This window comes from Rhinolophus ferrumequinum, chromosome X (genome assembly GCF_004115265.2).
Source record: "Rhinolophus ferrumequinum isolate MPI-CBG mRhiFer1 chromosome X, mRhiFer1_v1.p, whole genome shotgun sequence".
NCBI classification, from domain to species: Eukaryota; Metazoa; Chordata; class Mammalia; order Chiroptera; family Rhinolophidae; genus Rhinolophus; species Rhinolophus ferrumequinum.
In genome coordinates, this window is record NC_046284.1 from 21261539 (window position 1) to 21285686 (window position 24148).

A 24148-nucleotide genomic window follows, 5' to 3' on the forward strand; every position below is an offset into this window, starting at 1 on the left:
TAAACTTATAATTATCATATGACCCACTATTTCCACTTCTGAATATATACTCCAAAGAGTGGAAAGCAGGGATGCAAACAGATACGTGTATACCCATGTTCAGAGCAGCATTATTCACAATAGCCAAAAGGTTGAAGCAATCATGTATTAATTTGCTTGAGCTGCCATAACAAACTACTACAGACTGAGTGACTTCAACAACAGAAATTAATTTTCTCACAGCTCTGGAGGCTGGACGTTGAAGATCAAGATGCCAACAGGGTTGGTTTCTCCGAGATCTCTTTCCTTGGCTTGTAGATGGCCACCATCTTGCTGTGTCCTCATTAGGCCTTTTTGTGTATCCTCGGTGTCTCTTCCTCTTCTTAAAAGTACACCAGTCTTATACAACTAGGGCCCATCCTTATGACTTCATTTAAACTTCATTACCTCTTCACAGGTCCTATCTCCAAATATACTCACATTTGGGGGTTAGGGTTTCAACATATGAATTTGGAGGAGGACACAATTCAGTCCATAGCACCAAATGTACATCAATGGATAAATGGCTAAACAAAATGTGGTATATACATACAATAGAATATTATACAGCCTTAAAAAGGAAATTCTGACAAGTGTTACATAAGGATGAACCTTGCAGACATTATGCTAAGTGAAATAAGCCAGTCACAGAAGGACAAATTTTGGATGATTCAACTTATATGAGACACGTAGGGTAGTGAAATTCATAGACAGAAAGTAGAATGGTGGTTGCCAGGAGTTGGAGGGAAGGGTGACTGGGAAATTATTTTTTAATGGATATGAAGTTTCAGTTTTGGAAGATGAAAAAGTTCTGGAGATGGATGATAGTGATGGTTGCACAACAGTGTGAATGTACTTAATGCAAGTGAATCATACACTTAAAAATGGTTAAAATAGTAAGTTTTGTTATGTATGTTACCACAATAAAAAGTATAAGAACCTCCCTGAGATAATAATTAAAATTTTAGAGAATAATTTTTTCATGCATTTTTCTACATTTAGGTATACATGGTTTTTTTGTCTTTTTGTCCTTGTAGAAGTCCTATTCATTAATTCAAAATATTTTTATTAGAAGATTATTTCAAGCATAAAGTACAGAGAATCCTAACACAGATGCCCATGTAACCACCATACAGCTTTAACCAATTTTAACATTTTCTCATGCTTGCTTGAGATCTTTTGTAAGTTTTATTATAATATTCAGTACCTATATTAAATATTTAATGTGGATATAAAGTTAAAAAGCACTTGAGAACCCACCACAACACCCAAACTCAGAACGAGGCCCTTACTGATGGATACCTTTGACTCTTCTCGTCTTCTTCCTCGTCTCATTCCCCTGCCTCTTCCCACCTGCACCTCCCTACCCCCCAAAACACTGTCCTGGCTTTTGTTTATTCCCTTGCTTAAAAAAAAACAAAACCCAATAACTTGTCACATATGTATATACCTCTGTTATGGCCTCTATTACTGCCTGAAAAACTACCTCAAAACTTAGTGAGTTAGCAAACATGGCTCTGCGAGCAGAGCAGCTCGGGAGCGTGTGGGCTGCGGCCCTGGGGCCTGGGGGAGAGAGCCATCTGGATACTGTGCAGCGGCCCCAATCTGCTCGCGGTGGGTAAAGTCACAGAGAAACATGAATGGACGACAACAGAAAATGGTATTGGAACAGTGTGAGTCAGCAATTTTGCACAGGATGCTTTGGGAGATGTTGGTTTACTGCAGTTTGCCTGAAGTTGGGACAAAATTGAACAAGATGAGTTTGGTGCTTTGGAAAGTGTGAAAGCTGCTAGTGAACTCTATTCTTCTCTATCAGAAGTAACTGAAATTAATGCAGCTCTTGCGGAAAATCCACGACTTGTCAACAAATCTTGTTATGAAGATGGTTAGCTGATCAAGATGACACTGAGTAACCCCTCAGAACTAGATGAACTAATAAGTGACGAAGCGTATGAGAAATACAGAAATTCCACTGACGACTGAAAATGGATCCCCCCTCTAAATAGACTAGTATGAAGCAAAGAAACAGAAAAACTTAGTGACTTAAAACATCAACCATGAATTGTATCTCATAATTCTGAGGATGAGGAATTCAGGCAGGGTTCACCTGGGTCACTCACAGAATTCTATTTTGCGTAGCAGATGGGCTGGTCTGGAAGGTCCATGTGGGCTCCACTCAAGTCTGGAGCCTTTGTGGGAATTGGTAGAAGACTGAGAAAGTTGGGACTGTTACTGGGGCCTAGCCTCAAGAATGACCAACTCAGAGAAGTCAAACCTCTCATAAGAGCTATAAGGCTTCTTATGACTTAGCCTCGGAAGTCCTGAAATGTCACTTCTGCTGCAGTCTATTGGTCAAGTAAGACTCTAAGGCCAGACTAGATCCAAGGGTAGTGAATTTGCTCTACCTCTTAATGGGAGGATTAGAAAAGAATTGTTGGCCATCTTTAATCTCTCAGGACCCCTAGACAATGTTTTTGAATATTTTTTTTTAATGCCCAGTGGTGACAGGGGCTCTTCTTGCACGTGCTGAGCATTCCACAGCAAATGCCACCTTCTCATTTAGGTTTACCCTGATGTCTTGTTTTTCATCCTTTCTTTTAAAAAAGTTTTTATTATGGAAATTTCAAACATATAAAAAGGTAGAATAGTATCATGAACTTGATATCCACCACCCAGTTTCAATAATTATCAACTCACGGCCAAGCTTGCAGCCATATCCCCGCTACTTCTCCCCATTCTTGTATTATTTTGAAACAAATCCCAGGCATCAGCCATTTTCATCTGTAAATAATTTAGTATGTATTTATAAAAGATAGGACTTAAAAAAAACACACTACAATATATTATTCCACATTTTAAAAACCACAGTAATTCCTTGATATCAATGTATATTTAAGCCAGTGTTCAAAATTCCAATTGTCTCTAAGTGTCATAAATGTGTATTTTAAAGTTTGTTTATTTGGACTGGGATCCAAATGAGATCCATCCATCAGTACTAGTTGATATTTAAGTCTCTTTTAAATCTATAGGTTCCTCTATGTCTGTATTACTTGTAATTTATTTGTTGAACAAACCAGGTTGTTTGTCCTGTAGACAGTTGATAGCATCTTCGATTCAGTGAAACACAGAAATAATTTTGGTTTATTAAACCTAAAAATGTTTCCACGTCCCCCACTTTTCACTTAACAAGCACAATACTCCACTTTCTTGAGACCACAGAGGTTATTGTTCATTGCCCCCCCGCCCGGCCCCCAACACCAATTCCCTGCTTCTTCTTCACCGAATCTGGATTTTGTTCAATGATTCTCAAGGGTAATGGACTCTAATCTTAGCTCCTGAAGTGGACCTGACTGGCCGAAGGGCAATCGCACCCCCAAGTGCCAGTGACTAGTTAAGAAATGGACATTTGAGAGCATTCTGGCTAGGGAGACGCGATTTTTCACGACATTGAAGAGAGAGGTTACACAGAAAGCATTTCTAGAGGAAGCCTGTACTCAGATAACTACTGGCAGCCCTCACCTGATGCAAGGAGGACCGGCCTTAGGATGAAACTGGCACTATGGACAGCCTAGTACCGCACAGCATAGCAATGGGATGGAAACCGTGTGGGGCCTTGGCAACAATAATGCAGCAGAGGATCAAACTGATCAGGCCTGAGCTACCTGTGGACTTCCCAATTATCTCTAGTCAATCAACGTCCTTGTTTAAGCCAGTTTGACCTGGGCAATCTGAATGGGAGCCTAAAATAACTGATACAAAGGTCCTTAAGTTGGCCCCAATATACCTGTCTGGTTTTTCTCTAATCACTCTCCTCCACGTCTCTCTGCCACACCCAAATTAGACTCACCATTTCCCACACTGGCGTGTGATTTTTTTTCTTTACTTATGCCTTTGCCCAAGCAGACCTTTTGGCTGAAATACTCCCCCCAGCCTTCCTTCCTCTATGCTACCTGTCCAAACCTTTCTCATCCTCCAAAGTCCCATTTTAAATGCTGTTTCTCTTGGAAGCTTCTCCCAAATGTCTCCTGCCTCCTCCCCACCCTTCTGAGTTCCCTCCTGGAATTCCCATTACATTAGGTGTGCCGTCCTCTCCTAGCACCGAAGGAAGTCCAGGCTTGCATTAGCATCACGTGTATACTTGACCTCCTCTCCCCTACTAGACCTTAAGACCCTCAAGGGCAGGGACAATTGGCATTCATCTTATCCCCGGAGCACCTAGCACAGAGCCTGAGACACAGGAAGGCCCCATAATTATCTATTGAATGGAACAGCACCAATGATGCATGTTAATCTATGGGACCCCAGACAATTGTTTTCTATGAAGGCTCTGTGACCTTTTCAAGAAGCTGGTGTGTCTTAAAATTTACAAGAAGCACATGTAAATGTATTTGATAAAGGGGAGGGTGGAATTAACTGACGGTGATGTCTACCCCCAGGTTCCAGGTGGCCCCCTGTGGGCCTTGTTTAACAATACCTGGGTAACTGCAACAAGGGTCCCAACAGCTAACAGAATGTATTCAGAAGGTGACTTTAGAAGTGCCGAGCTTCAGGAAGACCCAGACTAAGAAGGAACCAGACAATTTTAAGAAAGGGGTGGTTTGAACACTGGCTCTGGCGTCAGACAGAGCCCAGTTTGAATACTGGTTATGTTCCAGATATGTCACCCTGAACAAGCTCCTTATGCATTCAGGGGCTCAACTCCCTCATGTAAGAAAAAGGGGGTAACAGTACCTACCTCAAGGGGTTGTTGTGAACTCGGAATGAAGCAAAGTGCCTATTTGTAGAACGCGCTCAGTGAAGATGTAACTGCTGTTAAAAACGAAGATGACACTCATAGGGCAGGTGAGAAGAGGAGTGGAAAGTAGGGGTAGTGGGAACAGGACAGTGGGAATGAGGAGGGAACACAATATCTCAGAGTAGACCTTTTTATATAGCTCTAACTCTTGGGATGTTTCACCACAGTAATTAATTAATTACAACTAGGATATGGGAGCCAGGGGCCTAAATAGAATACAAACACTAACAAAAGAATCAAAATGCATTACAGATGAGTAACATAGCCACACTGAAAGGGATGGAGAAGAAAATAAGTAAGTAATAAGGCTTATGACAAAAAGATCTATCCGCCAGTACTAGACTCTATTTAGTAAAAGTGTTACAGGTATATGTAAGTACTTTATGATACAAGGGTTGAACAAATAAGTGAATAGAACCACATTCTTGATGTCAAAGACAAAAGTTAATAAGAAATGGGGAAATCTAGTGAGAATCCTGTGGTGTGGATTAGAGTGGAAAATCAGTATGTTTATTTGTGTATGTATACAGATAGACAGATACAGAAATAGATATAGATGTGTGTGTATATGAGTTAGAATGCTAGATTATATTGCCTATTTCTGCCCACTGGGAGGACCTACAAGCAAGGACACCCCCATGATAAGCACACCTAATGCCCAGATCCTGATTTCTAATACCATTCTTTTTTTCCCTAAACTTTTATTTATTTTTTTAAAATAAACTTTTATTTATTTTAAATGTGATTTTCCAGGACCCATTAGCTCCAAGTCAAGTAGTTGTTTCAATCTAGTTGTGGAGGGCGCAGCTCACAGGTGCCCATGTGGGGATCGAACCGGCGACCTTGTTGTTAAGAGCACTGCGCTCTAACCAACTGAACTAACCGGCCGCCCCTCTAATACCATTCTTCAGTACAGGAACCAGGGCTCCTTGGAGTAATAGCTGTTTAAAGATCAGGGCAGGGCAAATACAACGTGAATCTGTAATGTCCTGTGGTGCCAGGAAATCCGGAAGTGCTTGTAAAAGCATGGGGGCATGACAAGAGGACATCAGAGCTGTGGGAAGATGCCGGGCAAGTGTTTCAGAGGAAGCCATGTGCCATATAATGGAAACTTTGTATGTTCAGAGCTCTCAAACACTATCATAATGAAAGGAATGGAAAAAAAGGCTAGGAAAGGAAGTTCCACTGAAAAGCTACCAAGTTTGAAAGTCACTTCAGTCATGAATAATAATGAGGGGGCTCATTATGAAGTGCACCCATATTGTGTAAAGAGAAAACTTGAAACTTAATTTGGCAGTTTTTATCAGTTAATGCTTGAAGTTACAAATAATAATGAAAACCATTAAAAAATCATTACTCTTTCAAGTAGTTTGAAGTATCTATAAAATTCACATTTAAAAATGGCAAAGAGCACCTACAATCCTTCATGCCAGGAAGTTATTTTGTCTGAAGCTGCCCACGGGATTGTAAAATAAGCCAGCAGAAAAATGTGAAGATCACATTGGAGGAACTTGGTAATTATCTTTGAAAATGTTTCCTAATGCCAGAGGAAAATGCTTCCTAATGCCAGAGGAAGACAGTTTACATTCTTAAAGATCAGCTGTAACCTCAAAGAGCTGTTTAATGTACAAGTCATTCGGAATTATTACCTTCAACGAACTTAATATTTTCCTCTATGCTCTCAGTGTATTAGTTTCCACACAAGAGCTGGGCACTAAAGGTTAAGTTACAATGAACTAAGAGGACAGGTTCTGGAATAAGATTTCCTGGGTTGAAATTCTTCACTTACCACTTCTAGCTGTGTGATCCTGGGCAAATTATGCAACCTCTCTTGGCCTGCATTTCCTCATGCGTTAAAATTTGGATGATTTAAAAAAAGAAAAAGAAAACTCACCTCACTGGGGTTATCATAAGGATTCAAAAGTGCTTAGTACAGTTCCACTGCATATGGTAACAATTCAATAAATGTTAGCTATTATTAATAGAGTGGTTTCTTTGTTCAACCTCAAAAACGTAAGGTTTGCTTCTAATTGTAGGTAATTCAGATATAATTTTAAAATATTTTGCTTTTTAACTTTCTATCATTTATCCAATAAATATTTATTGAGCACTATAATTTGCCAGGCGCTCTTGTAGGTGCTGGGGATCTAGCAGTGAACAAGACTGACAAGGTCCTGCTTTCGTGGAGCTGACGGCCTACTGGGGGAGACGGTAAGTAGAGAAGTCAAGGAAAAGATCTATTTGGCAGGTGCTTATAAGGGAACAGCTCTGCCACGAACATCTCCACATAGGCCACACAGACAAGGTCAAGTGCAGCCTGACCCAAGTTTCAGGGGAACGCCCTGTGACCCTCCCAGGAACACGGTAAGGTAAGCAGCCTTGTGAGGAGCTGCCCCAAAACTGTCACCCACCTCCTGATCTTGTGGGAGCCGCTATGAAGCAGTTTCTCAACCACTCCCCTGCTTCCGTAAGGCCTCAGACTTTCTACCTTGCCTCCGCACTTAGTAGAGCTGCAGGCTATAAAATCCTTTAGCTGGAGTATGGAGCCAGCTCTTCCCCCACAGGGCAATCCACTGCTTGTGTCATCTGTCCTCTCTGGTTTGGTGTCATTCTGTGGGACTGACATCATGATCCTGCTTATGCTAAGTAATAAACTATGTGTATTCACTTCGGCTTTCTGGTTTCCTCCCCAGCCGAATTGATGGCAGAGTGGCAAATCCAACCTAGTAACTGCCATAGCTGCCACTTAGGGACTGCTTCACCACTTGACAGTGCTAAGGACCACGAGGAAACTAACACAGAGGTAATGTAATGGAGAATGACTTTGAGGCAGCTAGACAGGGAGATCGGGAAGGGTTCACCACGGTGATAAGTGAGCCGGCCAGGTTTACCTGGGGATTTGAGTGATAGGCAGAAGGGACAGCAGTTACAGGGGCCCTAAGGCCAAGGGGCGATTGGCAGGCTCCAGGAACTGAAAGAATGGCAGTGTGGGTGAAGTGAAGTGAGCAAGGCAGAGGAGCGTAAATGAAGCAGACAAGTGGGCAGGGACTAGTTTATACACGGGCCAACGGAGTGCTTGAGTTTTCCAGCGTTAAGCATGTGATATAATATGAAATACACTTTACAAAGATCACTAAAAAAAGAGTCAAAAAAGATGAGTCTAACTGCAGTGTGGGGGCTGAACAGGAATGGGGCAAAAGCGGAGGCAGGGAGAGCAGCTGGGAGGCTTGGGCAGCTCTAGTGAAGGTGGTGGCAGACAGAGAAGGGGAGTGATTCTGGGGCTGGTGGTGCAGTGGCAGCCAGGGTGCTGGGAACGGAGAGGCGGGGAAGAGTCAACTACCCGCCATTGTAAGGACTTGGGCTTTCACTCCCAAATGGGGAGCCACAGGAAGGATCTGAGCCAAAGAGTGACTCAATCTGACTAATGTTTTAGTTAGGACCACTTTGAGAGATCCTAAAGTGATCTGTGTCAGTCAAGGGATGGAGGACAGGGACGGAGATCAGGTGGGAGGCGACTACAATCCAGAAAAGAAATGCTGGCCTATTTGTCCATGGCAACCTGCCCTCCACTAATGTGGCAATGGAACCTCTGGGATGGTCTCTTCCGTGAAATGTGCTGTGAATAAATAAAAATAATGTACATAAAGCACTTAGCACAGCATCTGACACATTAAATGCATTAAATAGTAGTTATTAGTCGCACTGCCAATTTTATTTGTGAAGCCCCTGTACCTACTTATAGAACAGCTCTTAAGAGGTTCTTGTGCCTTTAAAAATGCAAATCAAATCTTTTCACTCCCTACTTAAAGTCCCTCAGTGCCTTCCCACTGGAATGCAGAAATTCCATACCCCTTGCCACAGTCTACCAAATTGTCCATAGTCTGGCCCTGGCCTTCCTCTCCAATCTTAGGTCCTACCATTCTCCTGAATCGCAGACACACTATCCTTCCTTCTCTCCCTCCTATACCTCAGGTGTTTTGTCAGGACAAAAAATAACAGGGCTGCTGTCCCAGAGGAATTGCTTTGCACATCTTATGCCTCAAATCTTTGGAATGTCAAAACAGGGCAAAATAACCTTTGGACTGAGCCTAAAGCAAACTTGTGTCCCAAAGAACTGTTTGCAAAGATAACAAGAAAGCAGATATGACTACAGAACCGATGACTACCAGACTGAAAATTAAAAACACTGTTTAGAATTAACATCACTATGTTTATGTTGTCTGTACCTATAGAAATGCCTTCCTTCGATTGATGTAATCGTTTGATGTGTTCATTTCCCTTCCCTTTCTCATAAATACCCCTTGCCTTTGTCTCCTAATCAGAATATTACTTGGGCTTCTGCCTGAATCACTGCTTCCCAAATAGCTACTCTTTGATCTCAAATAAATGTTCTTTGCCTCTCACTTTAAAATGCCTTTTATTTTTAGGTTAACCATCACCATCTCAGCACCTTTTGCATTTGCTATTCCTACTGCAAGGAATTCTCTACTCTGAGCTCTTCATGGGGCTGATTTCCTTTCCATTCAAAGAGCAACCAAGACCTTCCCTAAACACCTATGGCGCTTACTTATCCCCCAGTCTCCAGCACGCTGCTGTTTTAGATCCACCAGTCTGCCTGCCACTATTTGAAATTATCTTGTTTACTGTCCATTTGCCCAGAATGAATGAAATCTTGCCTAGAATGAAATCTTCATGAACCCAGGAACCTTGCCTGTCTTCCCCAGTACCTGGCACACACAGGGTGCTCAGCGCTTTTCTAGAATCTCAAATGTGGGGAAGGACATCAACTGATTAACTTTCTAAACTAATGAATTAGAACAAGAGCCCAGATTATCTATAAGTCTTTTTATACATGGAATTAAAATGGGGACCTACCTACATTTACAGGTATGATACACATAATATTCTGACCATTCACAGTATGGGAACACACAATGGGTTCAACACATATGAATTTTTCAGGTCACTAAAACTTACCTCTTCTTTAAGCACCAACATTTCCTTGGATGGTAATATTCCTAAAACAGATTCTATGCTTTCCTATCTCCCAAAACCACACCCCTTATTATACAGGGCTGTAATGAAAGTGCAACCCTTAGGGATTACTGAGGTGTGACATTCATGGCCATTTGCTCCTAAATGTCTAAATGGCCCCAGGAAGCTACAGCTTTGAAAATTACTGCTGTTCCTGTCAGTATCTCCCTTCCCCCATTTTATAAATGGACTATGTCTGTTGAAAATTGGTTAAACAAATAAAATTATTAGAATTGTATGCCCCCAAAGCAGAGTAAGTCAGGTCAGCAGAGAATTCTGAGAAAAGTGCATGAGCTTCAGGAGATTCCTTCCTGGCTGTTATCTGGGTTGCTTTTAGGGTTTGCCAAAAAGCGAAAACATTACTTAACCACAAACTAAAGAGTTTTGGTGAATCAGAAGGAGAAACAGTTCAGCTTCTTCGTGATATTGTAGCAAGAATCAGACAGATTTTGGGTTAAATCTCTGCCACTTATTAGCCATGCACCTAACTTCTCAAAACATTCTTTTTTTAGCAGCAATTAATGTTTACGGAGCATTTGGTATGTCCCGGGCCACTGTCCTATTTTACCTGCGCTATCCCATCTAAACCTGTGAAGGAGACAGTGTTATCCCCATTAGTCACTTGAGTAAACTAGTTCCAAAGTTAAGTAACTTGATGTCACATAGCTAATAGGCAAAGGTCAGGACAGTCTAACCCAGAGGTCTAGCTCTTCATTCATTCAACAACAATCTGGGCTCCTCCTATCTTTGAGGTACTAGGTAAACACACATCAGTGAACAAGACAGATGAAAATTCTTGTCCTCCTTATGGAGCTTACATTCTAAGACGTGGAGGGGGAGACAGTGAGCGATAAATGTAAATGATACAGCATGTTATTAGGTTACACCACTCAAAATTGCCAATAGCCAACTATTTTTACCTACAAAAATGGGCATTTCATATTGTTTAACCTAATAGAAGGTGGCTAAATGCAACTGCAAAGAGGAGGGTAAGGAGGCTGAGGCACGGGAGGCAGGCTGCAGTAAACAGGGAGGTAGCCGGGGAGACCTGAGTGAGGTGACAGGTGGGGGGAGAGGAATGAGGAGTCCTCTAGGATTCTACACTCACACTGGTAACTGACACGCACCTCAACCTCACAGCGCATTAAGAAGATCAAATGAGACAACGAAAGTGAAAGAGTTTTGTAAACCAGGAAGTTCTAGGACTATAACAAATTATTTCAAGTTCCCTACTTTGCTGCTGGGGATTACAGCAAGCTTTTTAAGGCATAAATAGAGCTAGAGGCTCACAAGGATTGCCAATCCATTCCCTACCTGGTGCAGAGAAACAGTTAAGAGTTTTTTTCTGGTTTAAAACTTTTCTTCCTGCTCCCAGAAAACAAAAGGTTTTGTTGTGATAGTTTTTCAGTCAACCAAGTATTCTCTACACAAAGAAAGCAACAGTGCATGTTGCTGAAAACAAATTGTTGTGATGTAGATGAGACAGCAATCTCGACAATTTCCAACAGAGTCCCAAGAGAAAGCCATGTTATTTTAGCATGGTAAAATGTAATAAAGTCTATCATGTGTCCGAAATTTAATGTCTCTGAAGTAGGTAAAAATTTCCCTAGCTCCACTAACCCATTCTACCAAATAATCATTATTTGCAGTGCTTGGTAAGGATTACAATTAAACTAGCTACTAAAATTTAATAGACAAGGAAAAGGTAACCAAAAGAAAACTACACTAGGTTAATTTGTAGAGAAATGATAAGTATGCATAGTTTCTTTTAAAGAGACAGCCTTTATTCTAAGGATTTTTACATTGAAGAATTCAAAAAGTGGTAAAATTTTTTGGAATTTATTGAACGGCATTTAAAAGGAACTGTTAACAAAGGTTCACCAGAAATAAACTGAACAAGCAGGAAAATATAGTTAATAATACTGAAATACTACTAAAAAGAATTCCAGAACATATGTTTTATCTGACATAACAAATCTGTTAGAAGCTGTTATTGATATGAAAACTGACTGCTTCTTACTTTTCTAAACACACAGTGGTATAATTAACAATATTCAATTGCTTCTGTTCTTTCCTGAATATATAAAAATTAAAATACCAATTAAAAAACTAATATATCTTCTCTTTAAATGTTTCTTACAGATAATTTCAATATTTTCATTTAATAGTGGTATGGTTTAAGAGATTTTTCATTCACAAGTCAAACAACAATCCACCCTAAAGGGAACTGATAGTCTATAGGTTCATAGTGCAAATAAAGAGTTCAGGAATGCAGCAACTGACATTTCTAAAATACAAAACAGATAAAATTCTTAGAAGATACATGCAATAAACTCTTATTAAGCAGCTGGCCACAGAACTAGAATGTTTGGTAACTTTACTGGTGATTTCAATGGAACTCCAAATGTTTCCAAACTCAACTTGACCTCTCATCTCAGGCTTTGTATTTTGCTTTTCCAGTTTCACTAATAACACAAACATGCTAAAAAATAAAAATCCAGAAAATCACATTAGAAAAGTGTATTCTGAGAAAAGTAAGAACAGCACTTTGCATATCTTATATAAATAGTATTATGCTGCAGGGTTTTTTACTAAACAAACAGAGGTTTGTGCAGTCTTCCTAATCTTTCTCACTCATGTTCATAAATGCATTCTCAGGACTCCCGCCTCCAGAGTAGGAGGCAGGTATTTGAAGGAGAGTGAATTATAAGACTTAAACTAGTTCTTTTATTTCTTTCTTAGGACCACATCTATCGTCTGAAGTAATAATAGGACAGTTAGTGTATATTAAAGCTGCTCAACTGTTTCAGCCAGCTAGAAGTGTCACCCTAGTCTGGCCAAGTGCCAACTCTAAGGACGTCTGTACTTGACTACAGCTTTATGTGACTAATGGGAACGATCAGTCTGTTCAAATTATGAGGTGCTGGAAAAAGAAAACAATTCTTCTCTTTTGTAAATTTTTATATGTGTTCTGAAAAATGAGAGTGAGAAAAAGAAGCTTTACTTACATTCAAATCCCTGAAGTATTCATTATAGTCAAGGGCATATCCTACAACAAACTTGTCTGGAATTTCAAATCCAACAACTAAAAAGAATCATAATTCATCATTTAGATACAGAAAACACCACTTTCAAGTCAAATACTTGCAAATGTGCCTTCTCTACAAATATTCTCTCAAATAACTCTAAGCCATTTCATATAAAAGTTGTTTGGATTAAGGACGGTTAAATAATTGACAGAAAGTAGTTTACTTACAGTCTGGTCTATATCCAACACTTCGAGGGGTCCTTTTTACCAGCAAACTGTTAATTACAAAATGTGACATGTGACATATAAAGACACTGCAGGGCATTACAAAAGACAACATCAATGTTCCGAAACAGGGTTTCATCTGCATTTAGCATACTATGGTCAGTTTTAACATACCCAAAGACAATGAAGTGGAGAGCTACATAAATCAATCACAGAGCTCACTGGGCAGGGGCAGCAAGGAGTTCACACTACAGACAAGGCCCTTGATTGATCTCTACCTGGAACACGATGGACTGCTCTGAGAGCTGCACCCTGACTACCCACGCACCCACTGAAGGACAGTTAATCAGGAGGATGAATGGAGGGGAGTGCCAATGAGCAAAGAAAAGATAAAGGCTCTCAGTGCAGAATCCCTGGAAACACAAGCCCTAAGCCACAGAGGGTGTGGGAGAGGTGAGCATCACCTTTCAAGACTTTCAACACTTGATTTACAAAGAGGAACTTTAGGCTAAAAAGTAACTAGCTGCTAAAGGAGCTAGTATTTATTTTTGAGAGCAAAAACTACAGGTAGGATGAATCAACTCGAACAAAAGCTAATTTCGTAACTCAGGTGCTGTCTGCTGAAATATTTATAGCCATTAAAAAAGCTGTAGATGGTGCCTTGAAAGTTTTTATATATATGTTAAAGGCATTCCCAATAAAACTTATGATTTCATACCTTCCTAGATAAATATTTTTAAAGAGCTGAAAAGGACCTAAAGTGATTCTCAATTTCAGCTGCACATTAGAATCAACTTGAGAACTTTGAAAAAACAAAACAAAACTCAAGATACCCAGGCCACACCCCTAACCAATGATATCAGAATCGCTGGGGGTGGGACACAGACATAGGCTGTGTTTTTGTTTGTTTGTTTGTTGTTGTTTTTTTAAAACTCCCAGGTAATTCCAATGTACAGCCGAAGTTGAGAATGACTAGCCTAAGCCTTGGCCTCCAAGGGATCATCTAATCAAGTCCCCCGTGATTCTCTTCCAGTAATTAGATGGAGGAGAGGATATGCTTGGACTCAATTTCCATTTAGAAAGAGAAAAAAAAACCAAACCACTCAAGCAAAACCTGTTTCTTTACCTACACTCACGCAGGAACACTCCAGAAAAGGTATCATCAAACTTAGTGGAAGTTATACTAAGAGGTCAGGGGAACTTGTCACCTCATATGCCTATAGATCTGAATGTTTAATAAAGCTCCATCTGTAAGGCATGATTGCAACTCATGTTTTAAGCAATTTCAATACTTTAAATGGGTAACCACTCCAGAGAAGATACACAAGTGTTCAATAAGCAGATGAAAAGAATCTCAAGATTATCAGTCATCAGAGAAATGCAAGATTATTTACAAAGGATACTGAGTCTTATTTGAGATTACGTGACTTTTTTAAGATAAAACGACCACTGAGAACCTTTACCCTTACAAAGAAGCAATTACTCAATCCTCTTTCAAATGAAGAAAATACCCTATGACAAAATGTGTTACACACACACACACACACACACACGCACACACATACCTTGCAACCTTGACCATCTTTGGATTATGCTGCTTGACCAGGGAAAGCAAAGTTTGCATTGTTTTACCAGTGTCAATTATATCCTTTAGAAAAAGACATTTAAATGGTAAATAAAACCATCACAGCTTTAAATTCAGTCACTAGAAAAACAAAATATTCACACTCCACGAATAACTGGAATAATGCCACTTTTTTTTCAGTGCAGTAATTCTCACCACAATTCATATACTAGGTATTCTAGAATCTGTGAATCTAGCTCTCAGCAGAATCCAATCCTCAGGACTAGATTTCGTAGGCACCAAGAGTTCAATGACAACTAATTTAAATATATATATATATATATATATATATATATATATATATATATGCAAGTGTGTACATGCAAGTTTATTAGAGACTTCTGATGTTGCCCTTCATTATAAAAAGTATTTTAGATTTTTTCATAAATTGAAGATTGGGATACTCTCCCGCCGCAACTCTCAGATGCAGGTAGTTGATAGACCACACCTCGAAAAACCCTGCTTTATACCATCTTAAAAGTATCCAAATTAATAAGGTTTGACTATATAAAATGTCTTTACATGAAAGTTAATCTTAGTTATTTAGTCAAAAGTAGGACATTATTCAAAACAAACCCATCTCTAATTGGGAAAATATATCTTAAACCATAATCCTAATGCTCTTTAATGAAAATACTCTCTACAGATGGTATAAAGCAGTACTTCACAAAGTGGGGTCTGTGAGTCATCAGAAACATCGGGGCTGGCTATGGAAGGCAGTGTGCAGATTCCTCAAAAAATTATGAATAGAATTACCATATGACCCAGCAATCCCTCTCTTGGATATCTACCCTAAAAATCTGAAAACATTTATCCATAAAGACATGTGTGCTCCAATGTTCATTGCAGCTTTATTTACGGTGGACAAGACATGGAAACAACCAAAGTGTCCTTCGAGAGATGAACGGATAAAGAAGTTGTGGTATATATACACAATGGAATACTATTCTGCCATAAGATGAAATAGTGCCATTTGTGACAACATGGATGGATATTGATATTATAATGCTAAGCGACATGAATCAGACAGAAAAAGTAGAGAACCATATGATTTTACTGATATGTGGTATATGAAACTGAAAATAACAAAAGAACAAGAAAAACAAATGAAGAAATAAAACTCATAGACACAGACAGTAGTTTAGAGGTTACCAGAGGGTAAGGGGGGAGGGGGGTGGGAGATGAGGGTAAGGGGGATCCAATATATGGTGATGGAAAGAGAACTGACTCTGGGTGGTGAGCACACAATGTGATATATAGATGATGTATTACAGAACTGTACACCTCAAATCTATGTAACTTTGCTAACAATTATCACACCAATAAACTTTAATCAAAAAAAAGAAAGAAACATCGGGGTTGGAGACCTGTGAAAAATGCAGATTTCTGGGCTATGGTGGACAGAATTCTGATGGCCTCCCAAACACTCCTGCCCCCTGGTGTACACACCAGGAATAATCCCCTCCAGCTGAGTGTGAGGAGGAAACTGCGAAAATGATGGGATGGTCACATTGTACAAGGTGATGGTGACCCCTGGCCAGGAGCCAGCAAGAAAACGGGGCCTCAGTCCTGCAACCACAGGAACTAAATTCTAACCACAACCTGAATGAACCTGGAAGAGGACAACCATAAGCCACAGATGAGATAGGAGCCCAGCCTTGATTCAGCATGGTGAGACCTGGAGTAGAGGACCCAGCTAACCTGTACTTGGGCTCCCACCCCAAGGAAACTGACTGTACTGTTTTACACTGTTAAGTTTGTGGGAATTTATTAGGTAGCATTATCCCGGACAAAACAAATCCATGAAGTGGAATGACTGAATCTACATTTTAAGAAAGCAATATCCTCTTCCCAGGGATCTTCATGTACACAAATCCTTTGAAAAGAGTGTTATTAATTTTTTAATCTATCAGCTGAAGTTTCCAAAAACCTTAAAAACAACAAAAAAAATGAATTGGGGGTTACTGTTGCTCTTAAACCTTAAACCATTTTACATAAAAGAATGAGATCTCATTCCATTGGTGGGAGAATAAAGCATACAACCACTTTGATAAGTAATTTGGTAATAATAGTAGAATTGAAAACATACAAATTCTACAACCCAGTTATTCTACTTCTAAGTGCCTGTATCTAGAAGAAACTCACATACTTGCACGTAGGGACACGAAAGGGATGCTCTTAGCAGCCCTGTTGTAGTAGGAAAAATTGGAAGCAAACTCCCTATTTGCAGGGCAATAAATTGGTTGATTGTTATACTGCAACGCTATGGTGGCATTTTAACTAACTCTGTATGTGTCAACACGAATAACCTCAAAATCAATTCTGAGTGAAAACAACAAGTTGCAACAGAGAATATGCATAGTGTGGCACTATACAAATTTTTAAACTAGAAGATTTACATGGTTCATACAAAATATATTTTGTATATGGATATATAAATGCAATAGAAGTATAAAAAAACACACATGGGAATAATATACATCAACTTTAAAGGAAAGAAAAAATTTTCAAGACAAAAAAGAGAGGGGTAAGAAATATACCACAATTTTTCCATTAGCCAGTAAAAATAAATTACAAAGTATTTTTGACAAAAAAAAAACCCGATCTCATCCCTTATAACACAAGCCCACCATTAAAATTGATGAAGAGGAATTTCTTTCCCTAGCTTACCTTTAGGACTGTGCATACTAAGTTAGAAAATCATAAACACTATATTAAAACTTTGTAGAACTTACTTCAACAATCAAGACATTCTAGAAGAAAAAGAGAAATGGAAATCAGTACGATGAATCAGACAGTGTTTCTAATTAGAACTCAAATCACATCATAACAAACTCTAAGGAATTTTTGTTTTAAGATACTTGAATTTACTATATCAAACCTTGTTTTAAACAAGTGGGCCATCTGTTGGGATTTGGAACTCTTTAATACAAAATTTTCAAAGCAATGGAATTTTTTAAAATAAAATTTGACCCACATATTCATTTTTTAAAAGTTTTATTCCTTAAAAGGAAGTCTAATCTTGGGCAAGTCATGAAATTTCTCTGAGCCTCAATTTCCCACGTGTAAAACGAGGGACTTTAGTCTAATGTGTCTTCCAACTCTAAAATTCAAGAACTATAATTTGGACAATAACTCTAAAATCGTGCATTTAACTTACCATATGGAATCCAGTTCAAAACCCAATTTCTCATTAGGCTGAAACTGATAGGCATTTTCTGGATGTGTTCATATTCTTGGACTAAAGAAAGATACCAATCTTTGCTTCCTTCCACCATAAACCCTGACCCCAATTTCTACCCCTCAGAATTTTATAGCTGGAAGAACCCATAGAGCAAATACCATCTAACAATTCCCTCCATGGTAGAGAAAAGTCCTATCTATTCTTGTGCTAGTTATAGGAATAAGGTAGCATTCACACACTGGTTTCAATCATTGTGACAAGAAGATCCATGCTATATTGTTTATTTGTAGTTCTCATTTCTCTGTCACATACCTATAGCATCAGAATTTTAATGTTCTATGTATTCTTCTAAGTCAGTGGTTAGGAAAGTAAGGCACACAAGATCTACTGGGTTGCAAGAAAGAAATATCAGAACTTTTTTAAAAACCTCACTTTATATTATCTATAATTTTACATGTATTTTACAATATACATATTACTACCATGGTTCATACATATATAATTTATTCCTGTCTTCACATCACAATTAATTTCTCTCTTTCTCTCTTGTAGTATCTCTAAAGATACTACAGTCTAAATCTTTAGTAAAATTGAATGTAATCAATTGACACAAATAACTGTTTCACTGCCTACTATGTGGTTCTTTCTCAACATTTTCTCTACCCTCGCTAGTACATCTGAAGGATAACGTTTTTCCATCAGTAACTGTGGCTCCCTGTTGCAGCGATTTGCACCATGGGGTGGAGGTATACTTTGAAAACAGCACTGAATTATGAGAGCAAGAAACTGGATTCTAGTCTTTGCTCTAATACTAAGTAGCTGCATAATCTTGATTAAGTGACAATCATAGACTTTTAGTGGTATAAATATTTAATGCCTCTAGACTTTTAGTTTATACAAATCAAAGTCTAGAGACATTAAATATTTGTCCAATACAAAATTATAGTATCTAGAGTATGATCTCAATACAGTTTTAAAAATAAAATGAGAACTGCCATTACTGAGAGCTTATTTGATGTGAAATAGCTACATCCTTAATAAATCAAAAAAAATGAGGCTCAGAGGTTAATCAATGGACATGCCTAAAGTCACAAAAATAGCCAAGTGGTAAAGAATTTATGAGGTGTTTTCAGGGTCCAAAGCCCATACTCTCATCCACTAACTGCAAAAGGGTGGGGATACTTATATATGTATGCACGAGGTGTGCTCAAAAAACAACTTCATCTAATTTGTGTCTTGATTTTTTTCCACAATTGTGATTTACTGTGACTATCATAAAAAGAAAGTTATTTTAGAAACAAAGACCTTTTAAGATCACAGAGCTACATTGTGGGACAGAGCCGTTAGGTGGAAAAGGCAAGGTCATATAAAATCATGGAAGGTGAAGGCTAGGCCCCCTCACAGCACTAAAAACTGACTGTAGGAGTAAGGCTTTCAACTGACTTCTAAATATGGGCAAAGCATGCCGAAAGGGAAGAACAGGTCTGGCAGTGATATACGGGATGGACAAGGAGGGGAAAGAATCAACAGATTATCATTTCTCCTTTGAAGTCTTCCAAAGATGTTGAGGAGGACATTAGTTTGGCATGACCCTGACATGAGACCACAGAAATTGACACGAGTGATGTATACTGAAGTTTTCTTACAGGTACTCAAGTAAACTATAAACATTAAATGTAAAAGCCAGAGGAAGCAAAGAGCTCTGGAGCCTGAGAGCTCTATCTACATTCAAACTCAAGCTCTACCACTTACTGGCAGTGTGACTTTGGACAAGTCCTTTAATCTTGCTGAGTCTTACTCTCCTGATCTGTAAAATGGGGATGGATAATAGTACCTACCTCACAGAATTGTTGTGAAACTTTCATGAAATTATGCCTTTATATTTGGCACAGAGACTCTAAGTAAAAAAGTAACTGGCCGCTTAAAAAGTGTAGCATCCCATCATTTGTCACTAGTTATTCAAAAATCATTTCATTGTACCAGAAGAATGATATTCAAAATAGTTTTGTATCTTTATCAGTTCAGCCAGTTGTCTACACTGGAAGAATTTTGATGTGCTTAAAAAACTCTTTTCTTAAACTAATAATATGTTTTTACTTTGTGTTCTAACTACCAGAAACTGCTGTAAGAACTCTATGTGTATTATTTCACTTAATCCTCTTAACTCCATGAGGTGGCTGCCATTGTCATCCCCACTTTACATATGGGAGACAGAGAGGTTAAATAACCTGCCCAAGGTCACATAGTTAGGAAGTACTGAGCCAGGCTTTGAATCAAAGCTGTCCAGCTCCAGCACCCACACTTCCAGCCACTACATTATACTGCTCTATCTTTTAAGAAACTATGTGTAAGTCTACTTTTAAAAAGAAGACTATCTTTTTCATTTATATATATATATATATATATATATATATATATATATATATATATATATATATATATATATAGTTTCAATATATGTATATATTGAAGGATCCCAAATTAGATCCCCACAGAGGCAGACAGCAGTACTTGGACTTTTAAACTTAATGTTGGATTCTGCTGACTCTTGGCTATACGACCTACAGAAAGATACCTAACCTACATTGCTTCCAAGAGTTAAATAACCCTTGTTTATGTGCTTAAATAACTATGTAAACTGCCTCTTAGTGACTGATTGACAGCACCGTGTTACTAATTGACTCTTGGTACGAAGGGCTCTTTTCTTCCCCTTCAAGGTACATACCTTTCCAGTTAAAGTTGAGAGATCATCTCCACCAATTACTTTTATGTCCCCTGTTGACTGGTCATTCTTGTAAAAAAAATATACATATATATAAACATATATGTACATCCTTGTGTGTACACATACACATTTCATATTATCAAATAGGAACTAGAAGATTTAAGAAGTTAGCTATCTAATGTCACAGCACTATGATAGTCTAAATGATATAAATTGTAAGAATTATGTTTCTAGATATGAATGACTAGGTAATTTCCAACTACAGATTAGTAAAAATTAAAAAGTCCTAATTAGCCATTACTGATTTGATGATTTTAAGCGTCCTAAAAACAGGGTGTATCCATTTTCAAGCTGGCAGTATTATAGCAGTCACCCATCTTCAGTCACAGTAATTTCTGAACCATGAGGGAAGTTATTAGCATGACAGGTGTCTGGTTCTGGCCCTGGACCATTCCTATGAGTCAAGCAAGTTGTAGGGCAAGTTGTCTATATCACACTCAACCCCAAAGATATTTCCCTGAAAAGTCTAGGCCAAGCCCTGGTCATCTTCAGCAGAGTCTGGAAAACCAGGTCTGATAAGTAGTCCTTTAAGGCATACCTCTTAGGCTCCCAGTTTTCTGATACCAGAGAATCCACTAGAAACCTTTACAGGAGTTTCAAAGGGGAATGCTCCACACACACTGTAGTTGGTGGTGATAATGATCATAATTTGGCTGTACTGGATTCAAGACAGAAAACTGGGGTGAAAGAGCAGGTGAACAAAAGAGTTTAGACTTGCCCTACCGCAGAGCAAACCATATCAAAGCTACAGCAATTACAACAGTGCTATACCAGTACAGTAAAAGACAAAGAGATCAAGGAACAAAATAGAGCACAGAAACAGACCCAGAAATATATGAGGATTTAGTATATGATAAAGATGGTATTTCAAGTCAGTAAGAAGATTATTCAATAAATATGTTTGATCAACTAGTTATGTACTTGGGGAAAATATAAAGTATGATCCCTACCTCACAGCATACACAAAAATAAATTCCGGATGGATAAAAATCTAAATGTGAAAAATAAAGCCATAAGCAGCAGAATGCAAGAAACAGAATATTTTCACATTCTTAGAAAGGGTAAAAACTGAGGCATGACATGAACCCAAACTCAAAGAAAAGATCTGTAACAAATATTCCCATTATACATTGGGCTCCAACAATAAGAAGCCAATAGGAAAATGGAGAACAAAGACAAAAAGACAATTCACAGAAGACCATAACATATAAAATATCTAGTTGAGAAACAAATATTAAAACAATGTGATTCTACCGTTCACTCATTCATACTGGCAAAACTTAAGCCTGATGCTATATGTTGGCAAAAGTGAGAGAAAACAAGCACTCTTGTTGGTGAGAGTACCAATTCATATTGGTATAACCTCTTTTGAAAATGATATAGCAATACTTATTAAAATTGTAAACATTCATGCAATTTGCCCCAGCACTCCCACTTCCAGAAATCGATGCTACAAAAATACTCACAAGCATGCAAAGGTACATACAAGGATATTCAATGTATCAACTGTTTATGAAAAAGAAATACTGGAGACAACCAACATTTCTATTAACAGGGAACTATATATAAGTTAAGTCCATCTACACAACAAAGTAATATCATGCAGCTGCAGAAAAGAATTTTATAATCTATTCACACTGATATGGAACAATGGTAATTAAAAACACCAAGTAGTAGAGCAATGTATTGCCTATGAAACCACTTTTGTTTAGCATTTTTAAAAAGTTTGTAATAATAATTACCTCTGAGTAGTGAGAATGGGGATAACAAAACTTTTTACTGCTATATACTTCTATTTTTGTCATATGCTTCTATATACATGTCCATCTTTTATGGAGTGTTATAATTTTTGAAAAATACAAATGGGCCAATACTGTTTAGTGTTGCAACTAAACATAAGATGTAAATATGACTTTTGATATTAAAAAAATCTTGCATGTTACTTCTCATCTTAAGGAAATTATGCACACCCTTTATTTGAACTAACTTAAAACCCAGAGTTTCAAATACAGAGAACTGATTAATAGCAAAAAAATTGTACAAAATCTGACGCTTTCAATGAAAGTGACTCATACTAAAAAATCAAGTCAAATAGTGACATCTTCTGTAGAAATTTGGTATTACAATCCAACTCCAATTGACCCTCTTTTACAGAGGAAAGGAGTCAAGATCTGAGAACTGAGAAGTAGAGACGTGGAAAAACCTGTAATAGAAAGGATAGAGTGATAGAGTAAGAGACAAGAGAACTCCAAGCATTCAAGGAACTACTACTGCTCCACTAGCATCCAAATCTTCATATTCCTGTTTGCCCTAAGGTTTTTAGCTTAAATCAAACCTCTTCTGGAGCTTTTTTCATGGAAACGTTTAAACGGAAGCTAACAAAGAAGATGCATTTAAGAAAAGGTTATAGTCCACTGTGCTAGAATACAGGTAATAATTGTCCAAATTACATACAAATGGCATCCATGGATCTATTAACCCACCAGAAGAATTTCCCTCCCTCCCTCCCTCTCTTCCTGTCTAGAACAACCTTCCCATTGTATCCCTGCTTCGTTACATTACTGAGTGACTCTTACATGCCTCATTTTGAGATGATGCGACTGGCACCGGAGAGGGGAGTCCCCCTCCCCAGCCCGGAGTTGCTCTTCCTTCTTCTCTACCAACCATCCCATGTCCTCATTCCTCCCAGCCAGAGAACACAAGCTATCCTTAACTCAGTGTCACTGTCAACTAACACAAAATTCCCAGAGAAGCCATTCAGGTCTACAAATACATACCCTTTAGCACCTGTGTTTCTGTTTTGTCTGCCTTTCTTGAGTCCAGGTGAAAAAATGAAAAGGGAAACAGAAAGGAACTGTGTTTATTCCTATCCGTGTATCGCTAGGAATTTTGAAAATCTCTAGGTAGCAATAAGAACTGTAGTTGGGTACAGGGAAAGAGGAGAGAAAGCTGTGTGAAAACACATAATGAAGGAGCTGGCAAAAGAACTGCTGGAACAAACAGGATGACACCATAAGGAGAAGATGCAGAGAGGCCAATCACCAAGGCTGGGGACCCAAGAGGGTAAGAGTAGGAGTATTAGTGAGGCAGCAATCTGGGCTTAGCATTTAGTGGCTTAGCATTATGCAGCTTGCTTCGTGCAGTGAACTTCAGAGCATTCTTTCAGGACCCTAGAATCGAGTTACTGGGAAAAAGTCATTCCCTCTACATCTAGCTAGGCCACAAGTCCACGACACTCAATCACGCTTTCTCTTCACATCATAATCTCAACCATCCTTTGTCCTTTAACTTTTCCTGTATCCTGATCAAATATCAACAAAAGTGAGCACTGGAATCATATACTTTTAGAGGTAGACAGCACCTCACATGGAAAATGGCAGATATCCGATTTTCTAAAATGACATGGAAAAAAAAAAGTCTGGAAGGATATGTGCCCAGATAATAAATGAATTTAT

General features: G+C 38.6%; 1 protein-coding gene across 1 annotated transcript in view; it reads right to left on the minus strand.

Moving 5' to 3' along the window:
• Positions 1-11634: 11634 nt before the first annotated feature.
• HPRT1 (hypoxanthine phosphoribosyltransferase 1) overlaps positions 11635-24148 on the minus strand; it is a 37943-nt gene continuing 25429 nt past the window's right edge. Inside the window, exons 4-9 of the mRNA XM_033118766.1 lie at positions 20634-20699; positions 17460-17477; positions 14666-14748; positions 13104-13150; positions 12856-12932; positions 11635-12329 (exon numbers count right to left, since the gene is read on the minus strand). Coding sequence (XP_032974657.1) covers positions 12282-12329; positions 12856-12932; positions 13104-13150; positions 14666-14748; positions 17460-17477; positions 20634-20699 — 339 coding nt within the window. The 3' untranslated portion in view covers positions 11635-12281. The remainder of the gene's footprint in view (positions 12330-12855; positions 12933-13103; positions 13151-14665; positions 14749-17459; positions 17478-20633; positions 20700-24148) is intronic.